Genomic DNA, 17,787 nt, shown 5'->3' with positions numbered 1-17,787 from the left:
TGACCACAGCTTATCTTCAAAGTTCAGGAGAGGCCATGCCACATTTCGTTCCTGAAGGTTTTAGAGTATCTGGTTCTGTTTGTCTGTTGGTTGTACGATTACAAATTACAAATTTGTGCGGCTTTTTTTGCCTATTAGCACCGTTTCTCATCACATGCTCTGCTTATCCATACCTGCTCTCCTCCCAGTCTCGAGACTTCTTTGTTTCATTTGGTTTGATGCAGCGGATGTAATGGGGCGTACACTTCATCAGGGTGCCAACAAGGTCATTTGCTTGTTTCTGTAAAATTGAGGGAAAACAACAGGATCTGAACTGAACAGGGAAACCGGTGAGAGAACTCTAAAAATTACCAACCATCTGCTGCTGATTCAGTTGACTGGATCCAGTTGACTTTGGTCTTTCTCCAGAACAACCAAAGTGTCTTGGGATAATATGCACCTCATGAAAAATTTATAAGTAAACAGAAGGCACCACTACCTCCAGCTATTTAATGTATTTAAACTATTATATAAGAACACGGAGTGACAAAGGAATGCATTAGGTGAACTTGACTACCAGGGTGAAATGTGGGGAAAGAGCTTGGTAAAATATCAATCTGCAAAGTCTGCAAGTGTGTCATCTAAGCGTGTATTTTACAACCAGTCTTGGAAAAGATGCTCGCCTTCTAACACTTGCTGCCTTGTTCAGCTCGCATTATGGTCAGTAGAAAGACTTCTGCTGACTTCAGTGGCTGTTGGATCAGGCCCCGCTGCATTTCTGCGCTACAAAGAGACCAGTTATCTGTAGTTAATTGTAGGACATCAAGTGGTTGAGTGAAGGGACTCATTCATTATGCACACGCAAGTACTATTACCGCTACCATCAATTGCTCATTTGGAAAATTCACTGCAGCAGAATGCAGCTGAACAAAACATTTAATGAGCAGCGATGCTGGGCAAGACGTGATTCTAACAGCTGAATGCATCACTTTGCAATCAAGAGCCTCCTGATATCTATCTTTAAAAATGTCTGGACAGTAAAAACCAGCAAAGACTACTTTTCTTTTTTAGGTATCCAAACACACACACATATATGCACATACTAACACAGCAAAACTAGACATACTTTGATTTTACTGCCCGCAGTGGTAGGACGGCCCTTCTTGTCCACTTGAAGATTCTCAGGAAACAGAGCCTTTATAAAAGGCCTAGGAAAGAGTTAATAAAATAGTGTTGACATAGAGAGACAGTTCAATGCAGGAGTGTCAAGGAACATGCTGTAAAAGTTGATAGTTGAACAGAATATAAATAGCTATTTCTATTAATCTGGAGTTATATCAAATCTATTTTAAGATTAGTATTTTCCATGAGCTTCATTTCTCACAGAGCTCCCTTGCTATTTTAGTGAGCCTCGGAAGACGTGATACCAGATTTCTATAGACTCGAATAATGCAATTCTTAAAAAGTAAGCGTCAATTAATTAAAATATATAACAAACAGAAAAAAGTTACTTTGTACATTAAACAAGTGCCTGCTTTGAGAGAATGCTGACTCACTGATGGCCTTGTTCGAGGCCAAACAAACGGTGGCCGTTATACCGTTTGATCCTGACACTGCAGTACCTTACTTATTCAGATTTACAGAAAATGAAGGTCAATACAATGGAAGTGATACAGTTCCACTGCAGTGATGTTTTATTTCCACTTTTACACAAGTAAGTTCACAAGTTGCAAAGCAGAGAAGCCAGGCCCTCTGCATCCATCTGAACTAACACGTTATTCCTAGCTTTAAGCAAGTTTTGCTTACGTACAAATCACTGCTCTGCATGAGTTCAATCAAGTCCATGAAAAGAACATCCCGATTTCTCTCGCAGAATCCATCCATATCATAAGATACCTGGGCCAAGGTGGAAATTGATTGTTTGTGGTAAGTTGAGAACCCAATTATTAAAGAAAATTTAAATTCTGTCCCCATCAGTAGCTGTTCTGAACTTTTTGCTTAGTCTGGTATAACTTCAAGATACTATGCCAATCACTAAATCCTTGCATATATTAGTTAACTCTTTCAAAACAAACATAAAGGAATTTCATCCATATACTTAAATTCAGTGAAAAAGACTGTTATGGAGCTAGTGAATCGAATATGACACAAGTGAATTTAATACTGAAGTTCATTGAAGAAAATTTTTTGCATAGTGAGAGTATATACTGTTATTAACTACAACTGCAGGAAATCATGAATAGCCTAAGAAAAATACCCAAAGAAGATAGAACTGTATGTTATATTCCCAGTTTTATTGGTACATCATCACCTAAGCATCATCTTTATGTCTGAATTCTTTACATTTACTGCTACTGTAACCAACAATTAAGATTATAATTAATAAAACACTAGAGGCATTTATTTATTTATTACATTTACTCTTAAGTTCTGGTTAGCATGTTTGATCGCCACAAGGCCTTGACTCCGCTCTCCCAAGTAAGGGTACATATGTTGGGGCATGTTTGTTCCAAGCTCCCTACGCTGTGGGAGGAGGACACTGTCTCCTGAGATAATCTGGCTATTTAAAAAACAGAATAGCCACCTACAGGGCTCCCCCCGCCTACTGTTCTTTTTCTTTATAAATACACTATGCAGAATTCAGCGACGACTTCCATTACCTTCCCAGCATAATGATGAATGATAAATCCCTGGTTCCAGCTGTTGAAATGTTCATGAGTCCCAATCTGCATCTGGAGTTTCTGAAGCAGTGTTTGGTCAGCTCCTTCTCCCACCGCATGCATTGTGGCACACACATCATCTAAAATGCTCATAATCCCGGGGGGATTCTAATGCATTGGAGAAGAATAACAAAAAGAGCAAAAGTGAGGGGGAAAAAATGATGCCAGTTTTTCCCCCTCAACAGAAAATTATCTTTGCAACAAAAACACTAGAGCAAAGTCACTGCAGGAAGAATTCTCCCCAGTCAGCAGAGTTCACAGTAGAGATTAATTTGTACACAAGCATGCAAATAATTTAAGGAGAGATGGCACTTTGTAACGGTAATGACAGTGGGAAATGATGGGGAAAACACTGCTGTTTTAAAAAACCAAAAACTAAAACCCCGAAGCGCCCAACCTTTCAGTTCTTGATTCCTTCACAAGGCAATCTTCTTTCCCGTTCCACCAAAAGATAAGCCTTGTCTGAGGTAAGTATTTAAAACTCACATGCTGTATTTTGTCAAACTCCGAGCTAAATATTTAAGATTGTGACAGAAATCCTGTCCTCTTCCTCGTTATCCTGATACAGATGGGAGATGGGCAAAATCTGACGCACATTCAAGCACAAGTCACTATAGTACTTGAACTACTGTTAAAATTATCTGGCCTACTTGAGGACAAAGAATTAGCTGAAAAACAACCTATTTGTGTCCTAAAGGACAACTCAACATTTGTTGTCACCCCACATCAGAACATACTTTAAAAGGCAGAATGTTCTGTGGAGCAAAGACACACCGTTTCTTTTCTCTACAACACTTTCTAATACTTCCTCTTCACTTGTTTCTGCTTAATTTGGTGACAGTACCTCAAAGAAAGCTGGTATTGTAGCTTCCCCAAACTGGAAAACATCTCCCAGGGACACAGAGAGCCTTATCTGATGTACAGTAGAATATGTCATGTTCATGATAAATTTAGGTGGATAAAATTTTAATTTCCATCATTCTATTCTTTAGTCACGCATCAATCATGCTATCTTATGGTTCTCTTTTTGGTCGATATCGTGGATAACATGTATCTTAGATGACATATCTTAGAGCTCTTCTAAGACATCTTATGTAAGATTTATATATAGGTTTAGTATGACTCAGTAACTGAACAACAGTATTTGCATTTTCCTGTGAATGTTCTTGACAGCAAAGCAGTTGACCAAATATTTTAGATAAAAACCTTCTTGTTTTTCCCATCTGTTTGTTCTAAATACTTACCACTTTGTTCTCTATAAGGTCACAGACTATTTTGTTGTTAAAGTAATCTATTGGTGTCCATCTAATTCCTTCTTGCACGTATTCCTCCTGTTAAGTAAAAAGAAAGTTGCAAATATTCCTTTGCACTGTGAACGTAGCACTAGATTTACAAATGGGTATGTGCACACAAGCTCTGCACTGCTCGTGTTTGGGAAGTGTATGGGGGGAGGTGGGAGAAATGACCCCAATCATCAGTAAATCCAGCTCTCTACACCTGAGAGATTAATCTGGATCCCTCTTTGCTCTCCCCACATTCTTTTGGCATTCAGAGCCCTTGAGTAGTTAGTGAGAAGAGCAGGAATATTTCATCAGTACATTTATTGTCAAAGCACTTTGCAATGTAACGAACTGACATTTACAGTCTCTCAGCAGTGCGCCTCAGCTGTATTTTAAAAATTGTGACAGGCATAACAAGGCTCAGAACCCCAAAACCACACATTTAGAAATGGACTTGAAACAGAGACGCAGCTCCACTTTCCATTTCTGCATGCAATTACTGGAACCATAAAGGTATCTAGGGACTGACTGGGGGGAAAAAAACCATACTAAAATTTGATTACATTGACCACTCAGTCGCATACGTAGGAGTTCAGCTAGACACTTAGCAGGTCATTTGTGTGCAATGATCAGTTACTTTTATACAAAGGCAATGGTGTATGTGCATTCTTGAAAATGTTGTCATAAAGTTGGTGCCAGGGCTGAGCTCATCCCGCACACAATGCTGCTGGCTCAGCTGCACGCTGTCTGCCCTCCCCTGCAGAAGCTCACATTCATCTAAAGTGAGATTCTGCAGTAAGACTGTGAGCAGAGCGCTGCAAATACCTTCAGAAGTATTCCTGCATTTGTCTCAGTAATCTATTTCATTCATCTATATATTTTTTTTTAAAAAGGGGGGCGGGGGGGTGGAGGAAATGAAGGAAAGTATTCCCATTTCACTGTGTGTCATGTCCAAAGAAAGCAGAGGGATGGAACCAAGCTGCAGTTTTCCATTTCTGCCAGTGAGTCAGAACATGCAGGATGTCTGGGCAGAATCATATGACTGCATTAGCACACCGTATCGTGGACTCACTCTGTACCGCCCTATTACAGAATAAATGCAGCTGATGCGGTCTACATTTTTAGGGTTAGCCAACAACAAAGGTGGGTTATTTTCTTTGTCTTCCCTAACAAGGAAAATTTTATTGTTAGCAGATGATGAAACCTCAAGTTCTTCCACCCATTGAAAAAGCAATAGCTCACTTACAAATTCATAATAAATGTCTGGTTACCTGTTCTGCCTTCAGAGTCAGTTCAATAAAAATCTGCTGTAGTTTTTCATTAACAAAGTTGATGCAGAACTGTTCAAAACCATTTTTCTATAGAAAAGGAAACAATTTAAAAATTAGTCTTGTGCTTTATATACAGTAATTCTTTGTTCTTATGCTGGCAATAGCCTTCAAAGAAACGCTGTCAATGATGGATGGGTTGCTGACTTTACAGTCATTCTGTGTAATCTCGGATCCTTCTTTTAAGGTCAATGACCTAGTTTCTTTGAAGTTTCTTCAATACTTTGTGTTTATTTAGCAAGACATTACCAGTGAGAACTCAGTGTCCAGGAGGCTGGGTTGGGGTTTTTTTGCTTTTATTCTGGCCACAGGATTATATTTTTTTTACCCTGTTTTAAATTTTTTCCCCTCTAAACAACAAGAAACTCTCCCAGGTTAGATCAGCTCAATCCCAAGTATTGCATTGTCTTACCTGGAATATTTCAAAGCCATAAATGTCAAGGACACCAATGTTATATTCTTCATGGTCCTTCTCCATAGCCTTATTAATAGACTAACAAAACAGAAACAAAACATAAAACAAAGTACAGTCTATAATATTTAAAAGATATATATATCTCCTTAAATGCTTACATAGAAATAATGGGTTTCTTCAAAGAAAACATATTTGAATGGAACACAAATATATGCAATAGGGTATTTTACTTTCACTTTAATAAAGTGTTATTAACAGCTAGGAAATGAACAGTACACTATCCTGCTTTCCAGGTCAGTGAGCCTTTGGATCTACCATTTGTAAAAGTCTTTCCCCTTTGGTGTAACTGCCTCAGCGAAAGAAAAAGAGCCAACAAAAAAAGCCCCCAGCCTTCAGCCTGATACTTGATGCATTTTGCAGATGGTACCGTGAATCTTTTCACCTGTTTCTGTATAACTCCGCTTTGCAGTGTCAGTGCTGGCACAGGCACTGATGAGGAGACTTCCAAGACACTAGCAGCGCCACCGCAGAGGGGACTTCTGTGTCACCTACCCAGCACCCCTGGCCAGAGGTAAGGTTTCTACCCCCCCAGCCCAGCCTAGGGTCTCATTTACTTTAGCACGGAGAATGGAGTTTTACCATTTGCTCAAATGCCACAACATCGGCATGCTCAAGTGGTTCTTTGCAGGAGGGGGAGCCGGGGGTAAGAAAGCGGGGGACCATAACCCACTAATTCTGCTCATCTGAAAAAGTACAACTGCGTAAGAGAACGTAAGATTCAGAGATGTATGGATGCTGCCAGGAAGGAGATGTCAAAGCATCATATGGGATAGTTGTTGCAGGAGACTGAGCAAATGCAGGGCTGAAAGCACAGCTCATTTGCTTCAAATGAAGTGTAGCATTTGTCGTATAATCAGTGCCTCGTATTTAATATCTGTGGTCATGCTCCCACCGCACTGCTCAATGCTGCTGCTAAGGTTTAGGCAAAGAAACGTACTGGGTGAAAGAAATGATGGACAAGAAAAGCACCGCAAAGAACATTCCTAGCGTACTTGTACTTGTTTTGATACTTCAGTAGAATCCAGTAAATCAAACTTACGTCCACCAAGTAATCAAAAACACGGGAATGAAGGGCCTTGGCGAGTGCATCCCTGGTGTAGCAGGCTTGTTCCACGTTTAGCGTTACATTAATGGACTCAGATTTGCCTCCCCACTTGCTGTCCATCTGTCTGCTGGTCAGTTTTTCCTTTAGGCGGTCCTGATTAATTCCCAGGAGAAAAGCAGGGAAAGCCAAAACTGCAAGAAAGATCAGGGTGATGGGATTATGACTTACAAACTAAACCAATACAGAATTAAGGGGAAGAAAGAAAAAAAAAAAAAAAAAGCTGTATCTCTAATAACAATCAGCACTAACAAATCTCATGGGGCATGCAGCTTAAAAAGAAAAAGAGGGATTGATGTCTTTGAAATTTCTCTAAGCTCCCCAAGGACATTTTCAAATCTTTGCTTACATAAATTTCAATTAAGATAAACCACCCTGAAGTAAAATAGCCAACTATTTCTGTACCTTCAGTCCTTCAAACATGTCAGCTAGCTTAGGTCACAGTTTTGAACTATGTAGTTCAAACAAATCACTCTTGGAGGAGATGGAAATAAAACAGAGAGCTCACACATTAAATAGAACTGGCAGCACTGAAAATCCTTTGCAAAAGCACAAAACGTTTAAAATATAATAAAGAACATGCTATCTCCTTCCTAATATCTTTCCCTTTCTTCTAAGTTCAGATATTGCAAAAAGTTTTCAATTAACTTGCCATTTAATTTGTTTTGGTTTTTTAATCCCTTATTCTGGAAGTACTTTGCAAATTCTGGTTTCCCTTGTTTAAAAGTAAAGCAGAAAAATGCATCTGTGCAATAAGCAGCTACAAGTCTAGTATTTTTTGCATTCTCAGCACATGGCGCAGATGTTAGCTGCAGGTGTCACACACCTTAAGGAACGGAAAAAAGAAACTGCTTGAAAGCATACGGAAACAGCCCCCAAGGGCAACTCTTGGGGCTGGTATTGCACCTCTGCTAGATCACATAATCCTGACAGTGTTTCTTCCATGTTCCATTCCTTTCAGATCTACTTTACTGGCGTGGGGAGGATGTAAACCAATCTCCAAGGCAGCAGCCACTTGTGCTTTACACATCTGTAACATCACAGCATGATTTCGCTAAACCCTTCAGCACATTAATCCAATTTATTTTTTTTTAAACTGCAAATAACCACCAGCTTTCTGAAATCTGACGCAGTACCATCAGGAAGCTGATTAAATTTACCCTAGCATACTAGGAGCCACACAACTAACCAAAGCTGAGTCAATGGCAACGTTTCTGGTAAATCACTGGGAAGAACAGCACACAAAAAGGTCAAACATCATATGCTTTAAAATGGAAAAGAATGTAGGTAATTATAGACCAAATATGCTCACATATACTGTAAAGATGCCAGAATAAGTGTTTAGTCAGTAGTACTGTAAGAATTTATGAAGATAGTATAATGGTAAGAACCATGTATAGCTCAAAAACTCTTCAGTGCGAATGATTTACTGCAAACAGCTGGATATGACTTGATACAACTTCACATTTTTAAGATGCATGATCATTTTCCCTAGTTAGGGACCATGAAGTTACCATCTATAAAGCAGAACACACACGTTAATTGAGAAATCGAAAAAAGCTGATCCTCAAAGAGTAATCAGTAATGTTGAGTGTAACAGTTTTAAATACAATCTGTGAAGAAAAGCTGAAAAAGACTAGGTTCACCTCATCAGTTTTCAGCAAGTGTAGAACAAATCTTCCAATACAACGCAAGAGTAAAAGAGGCATGGTTTAAATTGTTTTCTGCATCCAGGAAAGAACAAGTAGTTTGGCATGATTTGCAACATGGAAGATTTAGAATAAATAATGAGAACTTTTTTCAACTACTAATATAATCAAGCACTGTAACAGATAGTAGCCACTGACAGTTTTGAAGAAGTGTTTGTCTAAATGTCTGTCAAGAATGGTCTGTACAGATTTGATTCTGACTCAGAGTAAGAGACTAGAGCTTCTGGTGTCCTGAAGAATGGCCCTTGCCTGTTTTTCTGCAATTTGCTATATAATAACAAGAACACTACTGACCAAATTCTTAAACTTTTCATTACTTCAGACTTACACAAAGTATGACTATCATTGCCAGTCTTGGTCTTTCATTGTGTTTTATCTTTCGTGGCTATCCAGGCTGTAAATGCTGTACTGTTTAGCTGGCTAGGACAAACAGTAAACCAGGGGGAGGATTAATGAAAAGAGAAACAAACCCAACTTTCAACTTCATAATGCAGAAATTGTACTGGACGCTGCTATTTCTTCTCTGGCTTCTTTAAAATGCAGTATGTTTATAAGTTCTATATTCATTCTATCTGCTGGTTTTTTCAATGTATTATTCACGCACAACGTCTATATTTATATCCCACTGACCACAGAAATATGGTGTACATGGCTCATCATAGAAATGCATTCACATTTACCAACTTATTTTCAACTCATGTCTTTTCAGTTCGTTACTCTTTGATGTAAAGCACTCTGTAGCTACCATGTCTGGCTATTAAATGTCTTCATTTCATTGGAAGATGTAATACTACGATTTAAATGGAAGCACAGTAGATCTTTTGGAATTATAAGGCATATACAAAAATCCTATACTCTTATTTGTACGTATAAAATGCCACAAAATGTTTTTCCTTGGGTTCACTTACTATTCTTTCAAATTAAGGTTAAAAATTAGTAATTTTTATTTCCCCATGTCTTAAAACAAATAGGAGAGTACTAATACAGGTGAGTGGGAAGTTGACTGCACACGAGACTTCGTATTTAACTTATCTAAAACTGAACAAATGTAGTTTTCCTAAACATAAGGACTATTTTGAAATAAGGGTTAAGAGAACAGACAGATATGTATAAGCTACTACATAGGCTGTGCTTATCTACTCTGTCCTTAAACTGTCAAGGCAGCATAAAATCAACAGCAAGGTATAAAGCGTGACAAAAATGTTTAAAACTCAAGATCCATTAAGCTTTTAAACAACTTGTTGATGTGGGCCTAGCTGATACAAAACAGCAACAAGAGGTGAAAGATGCAAGGACGGTGTATTGTGGATAAGGAAATAAATAATAACACAGTAAATGTAGCTAATAATGAGGTACAGGTTGTGAAATTTGAGACAGGGAACATAACTGTAGTAGGTAAATTCTGCTTTTCAATTCCACTCTGAGTTTCTGTTTTCAAGGCACCTCTTCTGGATGCATGTATGTATACATATACATATATATATGTGCATGCCTGAGTGCTGTGTACCTGAGACTGGGGGTACTCCACACGCTGGGAGCTGCTTTCACATGACAGTGAGGTCAGACAACCCACGTAAGAAACAGGCGTTTTTCTGAACACGTGCTGATGCACTGAAAGGAGCAGAGTTCAAGTTTGCTTGAAAGCATTTCTCACCATTTCTGTAATTTCATACTCAAAGGCCAGAAAAGGATTTCTTAAATTCAAAATGCAAAACTGCACTCCTGTTCAGTCAGTGGCATTGTACAAGGCAAAACAGGGCTGTCGGTACCATTGCTTTTGGAAGAGAATCTCGATTAGCAGTCTCGCGTTATAAGAAGTGACAGACTGTGGACAAGCAGCTTGAGATTGCCCTTCACCTTATGCCACCTGGGCCTCAGCCCGCTGCTACTGCTCTAAGTTTCCAGAGGTACTTACACTCCTCGCTCTCCACTCCCGCATAGTTGCCAACCTCTTTGAAGCTGATGTTTCCCAAATGCAGTATTCCTGCCACTATCTGCAGCACCAGTGCCTGTTCCTCTGCAAAGATCCCAATCACACTCATTGCATGCTGGGGAAAAGAAAAAACCAAAATGACTCGAAGAACCTGTTCGGTGACTCTTGTCATAAAGTCCTTTTAAAATTCTGATGTTAAAAAATCAAGTTTTTCAAAACAGTTCAAACGCCTAAGGTAGGTAAATTTCATTACAGCCTGCACTGAAGTTTCAAAAGGTACCAGATGTCCTACTGCAGCATGTTTTTACATACAGAAGTATCTACACCATTTAGAAGATCTGTTAGCAAAATAAATTCTGGAAAATGAAAGTTACTAAAAAAACAAGCACCTGCTCTTAAGTGTCACAAGTAGTTTCATTGCAAAATGGGAAACAATGAACTTAAGAGACAATGACTTTATTCCTTCTGTAGTTTATCCACTCAGACTAAGAACTGTGAAGCTGTATTCAATGATTCTGAAAAGCAGCACAGTCTGTCTGGCTTAAACTGTGCATTTCAGCCACTTACTAGAAAATAATCCAAAACAACATTGGGTTTTGGAGTCTAGAGCACATGGTAACTTATAGAATGTCTGCTCAACTGTTTTCCTAAAATATCAGATTAGCTAGAATACAACAGTAATTATTTAATTTTTAATATTTTTTTAGGCCTTTAAATGTGCTACGTATATAAATAAGGAGATGTGTTAATATGCTTATTTTAAATATTACATTTCTAATAACAGGAGACCAGAAAGTTGACATGACTTAAAGGTCACACAATGAATTGGCAACAGCACTGGATAAAGCGCTCTACAATCCATGATTCTCAGTCCCTTTCTCCAGCCTTTCAGTTGCACTGTTTCAAATATGCACAGGAGATCAGTCACTGCTAAGAATTCAGCTAAAACAGGGCACACTTTTATATTTTCCTCTAATGGAAGTTCCTCACTGTGCTTGCATTTTCACATTTTTCCTACTGCAGATTTTCTGCACTCAATTAAATTTCATTAAATTTGCACCGTTCTGAAAAAAGAAAAAACAGAAAACAAAACTCCTTTCTAGAAAAGTATCTTGCCAGGATTCTTAGGCTGCAGCATAGGACCGCTTCAGTGTAACATACCCCCTCCTTAGGGTAAAATACCATTAAAATAAGTTATATCTGCATTAGTTTCTCATCCCCATATTAATACATCAATGTCTTTGCTACAAATGGGCAATGACATAAAGATAAATCCACCACTGTGCAAATCAGAGTAAAAAACTCACCAGTGTTTCTTGGAAATCTGATTTGTCATTGATGTCATCAACTTTGTAGGACCCAGAGAGACTCAGGTAGTAATAGTAGTCCATACTGGTAATGCCAAGACTGCTTTTTTGTTCCAAGGAGGCCCCTTCAATTAGCTGCAGAATAAAAATCCCCAAATTAGGCATCATACAAAGATCTTCAGCAGAGATGAAGCAGTTCAGAAACTGACTGAGCCTGAAGTTACTGGGAGAGGTATGGCTGTATATAGCACCGTGCCAGGTACGTGTCCTTCCTGTGTTCTGGGAATTGTTTAACCCAAAAGACCAGATTCCCATTCCCAGGCGTGTTTCAATTCTAACTTCTACATCTAATAAAAAGCAAAGACAGTGCTTTGAACACCTTTCGTTATCTTTACCTCATAATGATAAGGCAAAGTGGGTTCTCTGTTCTGCAATATATTTATTAAATCCTCAGGAACATGTTTTCTGTGCCTACTGAAAGGCAGGGAGAGCTGAAAGAACATACAAAGAATGCAGTACTTGTAGCCTTAATTGTGAGGCCAAGCATCCTTTATGCCCTCCATGGCATATATTAAGCAAGTTTTGCACTGCTCCAATACTATGTTATTTGATGCATGGCTCAAGTCGCACCTCTTTACATCATCTAGGCCAACAAGGCCAAGAATAAATAAGAGAGTAGTTAAAAAAAAAGGTTCCTGGGCTCCCTGTGAAGCCAGAGGAGAGGCTGCCCAGACCTACGCAAAGTCTACGCCGTCGTGCCCAGAGAGGGCTGCAACAGGAAGGAATGAACAAACTAATCTCAGAAGAGGATACTCAACACCCCATAGTCTTTCAACCCCTGGGTGAAAAAGCCTCTCCAAGCCACAGAGGAAAATCGGCAGGACAGTGCAAATTGTTCATACACCTCAGAAGGGAACGCACAGCTCCTGGAGCAGCTCCAGCTCCACTGTGCATCCTGGCAATGGCACTTCCACGCCACGTGGAGCTGCTGACCGTCACGACAGCACACTGTCCTTACTCTAGTTTTGTGCAGGGTGATCAATGGCCCTTAGCGGATAAGCAACTCGCATGTCGAGGACCAGCGAAGGCCAGAAAAGCCTTTTTGAAACACAAAACCAAGCGAGGATGCTTGCAGGATTCAACAAATAAGTATCTTAAACGTCCTAGAAAACTTAACCAAGAATCAAAGCTCTCTTTCACAGCTGTGCTATGGAATTCCAAAGCAGAAGGTACAATTATACAGGCCAGTTTAAAAAGAGATCTGTTGGAAGGTTCTCATTTTTCTGTTATTTTCTGGACTTTTCCATATGGGAGCTCCCAGTGAATTTCAAGCAAGGCCTTTATTGAAGTACTTCTGGAGCTGAAAGGCGGCTAGGTAGGTTTACGTTAGATGGAGCCTTAACACCCTATCAAGCTGCCCAGTGAGATCCAGATTACTTCTGGAGTATGTGTTCAGTAACCTCACTGTGTCGAGAATGACTTTTCAACCAAAAGGGAACACTGGTCCTAGATATTTTAAGTAACTCAGAAAGAACCTATATACACTTCTGACCTGGTAAAAAATGTGGAAACTCCTCTCTCCAGGATTCCTCATCACAACCCGAGATTTTTCCAGTAGGAAGTTGGAGATTTTCCCTCCATCTGGTTCTCCACCTGGGCTAAACTGGATTTCAAAGTATTTCCCCTGCAATAAATAATTTAAGGTGTTGAAGTATTAGTAAATACAAAGCTGAAATCAGGCACTTGTACCATATCTCAAGGAAGGTTACGGGGATATTTAATCTTTATGGATGCAGCGACACAGCTGCCTCAAGGTATAACCTAAGCTTAGATTCCTGAACTATCACGTTTCCTTCTTTCTTTCTTTCTGCACTTAACACCACACTAGATTCAGGATAATATGTCATGTGTTAACGCAAGTGTAGAGGGGAAGTCGGTGGCTTCTTTTCACTGCTGAGACCCTTAGGATAAAGGAAGCCATAAGGCTCACCTCTACAGGAAGAACATTTCACAGATTTACGACCGACAGCAAACACAGCGTTCTGCTTGGAGGCAAGGTAAAGCAATCATCTTTTCCACTCAGGGAGACACGAACTGCATTAGCACTCACATTGGCTGAGGAACAAATCTCCAATTTGTAAAGCCTATGCGTAACTTTTAAAAACAGAACCTGCAGTATCTTTTCTAGTGAACAGTCATTTAGCAATATTATCTTGACTATTTTATAATGACAGATTGAAAATAATTCCTGCCTACTTCCTGTACATATTAGTAAAGACATTTCCATCAAACAACTCCTAAGGATGGTTTAGTCTATTTTTAAGAAAGCTATCAATTTTTTTTTTATTTTATCTTTTTTTAAACATGTATTACTGTATATAATATACATATTTGAAAAACTGGCCACTTTTTTGCTGAAAAGCTATTTTCTTGCAGACTGAACAACTTATAAATAAAAAGTGACCAGTACATACTCTAAGAGAAACAAATGTGTAACCTATACAGAACGAGAGAGACCTCTCAACACATACCTTATGTTTTAAAACACTCTTTATATTTTATTTAGATTTACGTCATCTGTAGACAATTTATATTATACCCCTGAATACTGTCTCTGTAACAGCACAGAAGTTCAAAGAATAAAGTAACCTCTAAGGCAGAAGGACTTACAAATCTGCTGGAGTTGTTGTTCCGTACAGTTTTTGCATTCCCAAAGGCCTCAAGTAAAGGGTTGGACTGCAGAATAATATCTTTAACATGCTAAAATTTTAGGAAACAAGAGAAATAGAGATTCAGAAATAGACATTTTTGAAGTTCTTACAGACTTTCTAAAACACCATGACACCTAAATTACATATTAAAAAAGCAAGAAAGCCTGCATCTGTAAGAAATCCTCTTGATCATGTAAGGTATAGAATCTAATTCTGTATTAGAATTCAGAGCTTCTAGTTCCTATTTCTTGAAGAAAATCCTACAAAATTGAACAAAATGCCCGAGGCTAAAAGCTAGACCTTCTGTCCACTGTTCTGCCAAGGAACACAACCAATAAATTGATCTGTTTTTTCCATCAACTTGATTTTAAACAATTTCCTTCTTACACATGAGCATTTAAGTGTTTTGAGGGGTCTGGAACCACAACCAATGAAGTCAGAGCAGCATGAAATTTAGGAACCTGGAAGCACTTAAGCAACCTGTTTCAGGATCAATGCTGCTGCTATCTAGCTGTCCTAGAAAGCAATAAAGTTTGTTACTATTGTCTCTAGCTGATCCCAGGAGTTGGAAACATGGACAAGATACTAGCTTTGGAACAAACCCAATGCATGCCAGGTTGTGAAAAGAAGATAGAATTTTATTTCAAAAGAAATGCTCAAGGTAACTCAACAACTTCCTCAACTGTTACTTTGTAATCACTAAGAATATTTTTTTAATTCTGTACAAAAAGCTGGACTCTTAAATAAAACAAAGTATTTACTTATAAAGTATTACATTTATTCCAAAAATAAAACAATGCACACTTTCTCTGCATCGTTCTCTTGTTACTGAACTGTTTTCTGCAGTGTTCCCAGTATCACTGCTGTGCAAAACTAAACAGAAAGAATACACTCAACGTCAGGCTGCAATAAAGCAAAAAAAACCAATAAGCACTCCAAAAGAGCACACTGGTAAAAGCTGCTACTGCCTACCCACTACTGCCTGTCAGTCAATGAATGACACTGTAACATCGTTTAGGGCCTTTTTATGGCTAATTCACTCAATTAGCTTTAGTTAATAGGTTTTGATAAATAGAGCAGACCTCCATAGTAAAGTTATTAACAAAAGCAACCCTTTGCTGTTTCAGCTAGCTTTCAGATACTCTAATAGATAACCTCGTCAAACAAGATGACGTTCCTGCTGTTGGCTCTCTGACATATGCATACAAATCAGAGACTCAATGGAAGTAATAAAACCCCAAAAAGCCAGTTCAGTTTTCAACAGAATGCCAACACAGGAGAAAAAAACCCCACACATCTACCAAAAGGAAACTGGCTGTTTTCTTAATCTGGTCAAGAACAGCAATTAAAGTACCTTTTACCCCCGGCACTTAAAAAAAATATAAATAAATATTGTAAGCATAATCCAGCATGAAAGCTACAAAACTTTTAGCAGAGATGATTCTGGGTCTGTGGATTTTCCATCCCAGAGGCAGCCCAGCAATCTGCGAGTGAGCAGTTCGCCGTCCCTTCAGTGGCTTCTCAATACAAGTTGAGGGCTTGTACGTATTTCTGCTCACCCACGAGCTTCCCCAGCGGAATGCCTCTGGGCTGCTGGCGTCTGCCAAGACACATCTTTGTCATTCTGCCTCTGAGGGAAATCTTTAGACTATGTTTATGCTTCAATATTACCCTATATCAACTCACCTGTACTTTAGGGCCACCTCCTGAAATTTTGGAGATGTAGCTCATGATGTATTTAGCAGCTACGGTCTTCCCAGCACCACTTTCCCCACTATGAAAAAAGGAACACAAAAATCTACCTGTTAGTTTTTAAGTAACTCTAGGATGGAGTAATTTGAGGTTTATCTTGTTCAACTAAGACTAGGTACCTTAACAATGCATAATAATACTTATACACCATATTTACATCAAGTAAGCTATAATATATAGACTGTGATATAGTATTGTAGCATGGTACTTGGATACGTTTATGAATAAATCATCTTGAATACACCATCTCACATGCACACCATAATCTCTACAGGACTTCAAAGTTAGAAAACTATGTAAACTGAGAAAAAAATATAATTAAACCAAGAAGCTCTAAAGAGAACAAGTGTGTTAAGAACTCAATTCCCATTTAAATTTAGTGGGATTTCAGATCCTAACACACGAACTCATTCAAAAAATCCAAGCTTTGAATGCCATGCCAGATACCTTCTTCAGTTCAGGAGTCTTTTGTTTTAGGTGTTCCTGAATGAAATAATGAGACCTTATTAATCACATCCTGAATGACGGAAGAACTACTTTCCTCTTCCTATGCCTCTTGACACAGGGTACAAGAAATCTTAATATTCCATACTAGCTTTCACAACTCCTTCCTTCCATTATAATATTGCATTTCAATGGTGAATGCTTACAACATCAGTAGATTTGCTTTTGGCAATTAGTAAGCTTCTCCAGAGGGAAAACAGAGAGGCATGCCAGACAATCCAACCTCACGCTTTACTTCATACCGTAAAGAATACTTCAACAGAATTCCTCCAGACTTACACACAGCTTGGTGTAAGTCAATTTTGACCTTAGTGAATTTACCCTGACCTGGACAGCTACGCCAATACCAAAAACCCAACACACGGATGTTGGTTCGATGTCATAAAGATATCTCAATTTTTTTTCCTTGTGTGAAGATCTGTGCTATCTTTAAGCTCCTGAATAATTTCAGTGAATGTTGTTGACTCTTTCATCCTGTGCCTACTTGTTCCTGGATCCAGATCAAATGCACATCTTTTAGCTCCATTTGCCAGAGAAACATCAGCATGTCCTGCACAGGAGAAAGACCTGCCGAGAACAGCAGCTCAGAGCTCCTTATCAGCATGAGTAATGGAGACACTTCCAAAGGCTTAATTCTAAAAAAGCTCCCCAAACTGCCAAGCTGCAAATATCTTTAAAGCTTCCAAACAGCACAAAAATACCGAACGGCTTCCCCCACCCCCGTGTTCATGCTTTTGTCTTCTCCTGACTGCAGTTTTACAGGGAATTTGAAAAGGTGGAAAAGTACTTTTTGATCATCTCATCTCTGAAGTGCGGACCATGATTTTCACGATTCAGAGTCATCTTCTCCTAAGCAGCAAAAAGAAAGCCCATATTATTGGTATCTACTACATCCACTGGACAGAGGGAGTTTGCAGGATGGTAAACTGTATTTATAAGTTCAAATCAGCAATAGTTCAATAATTAAAATAACATTTCTTCAACATC

The 17,787-nt window shown here is 38.8% G+C and overlaps 1 protein-coding gene across 1 annotated transcript in view; it reads right to left on the bottom strand.

Annotated features, from left to right (window-relative positions):
• Positions 1-17,787, bottom strand: part of MYO1E (myosin IE) — a 92,913-nt gene that overhangs the window by 31,387 nt on the left and 43,739 nt on the right. The window contains exons 5-17 of the mRNA XM_056345449.1: positions 16,231-16,318; positions 14,504-14,593; positions 13,386-13,517; positions 11,834-11,968; positions 10,509-10,641; positions 6,822-7,018; positions 5,720-5,800; positions 5,251-5,337; positions 3,944-4,030; positions 2,640-2,807; positions 1,790-1,875; positions 1,106-1,187; positions 174-280 (exon numbers count right to left, since the gene is read on the bottom strand). Of these exons, the coding sequence (XP_056201424.1) occupies positions 174-280; positions 1,106-1,187; positions 1,790-1,875; positions 2,640-2,807; positions 3,944-4,030; positions 5,251-5,337; positions 5,720-5,800; positions 6,822-7,018; positions 10,509-10,641; positions 11,834-11,968; positions 13,386-13,517; positions 14,504-14,593; positions 16,231-16,318 (1,473 nt within the window). The remainder of the gene's footprint in view (positions 1-173; positions 281-1,105; positions 1,188-1,789; positions 1,876-2,639; positions 2,808-3,943; positions 4,031-5,250; positions 5,338-5,719; positions 5,801-6,821; positions 7,019-10,508; positions 10,642-11,833; positions 11,969-13,385; positions 13,518-14,503; positions 14,594-16,230; positions 16,319-17,787) is intronic.

The sequence above is a fragment of the Falco biarmicus genome, chromosome 7 (genome assembly GCF_023638135.1).
Source record: "Falco biarmicus isolate bFalBia1 chromosome 7, bFalBia1.pri, whole genome shotgun sequence".
NCBI lineage: Eukaryota > Metazoa > Chordata > Aves > Falconiformes > Falconidae > Falco > Falco biarmicus.
This window is presented reverse-complemented; position numbering and strand designations above follow the sequence as displayed.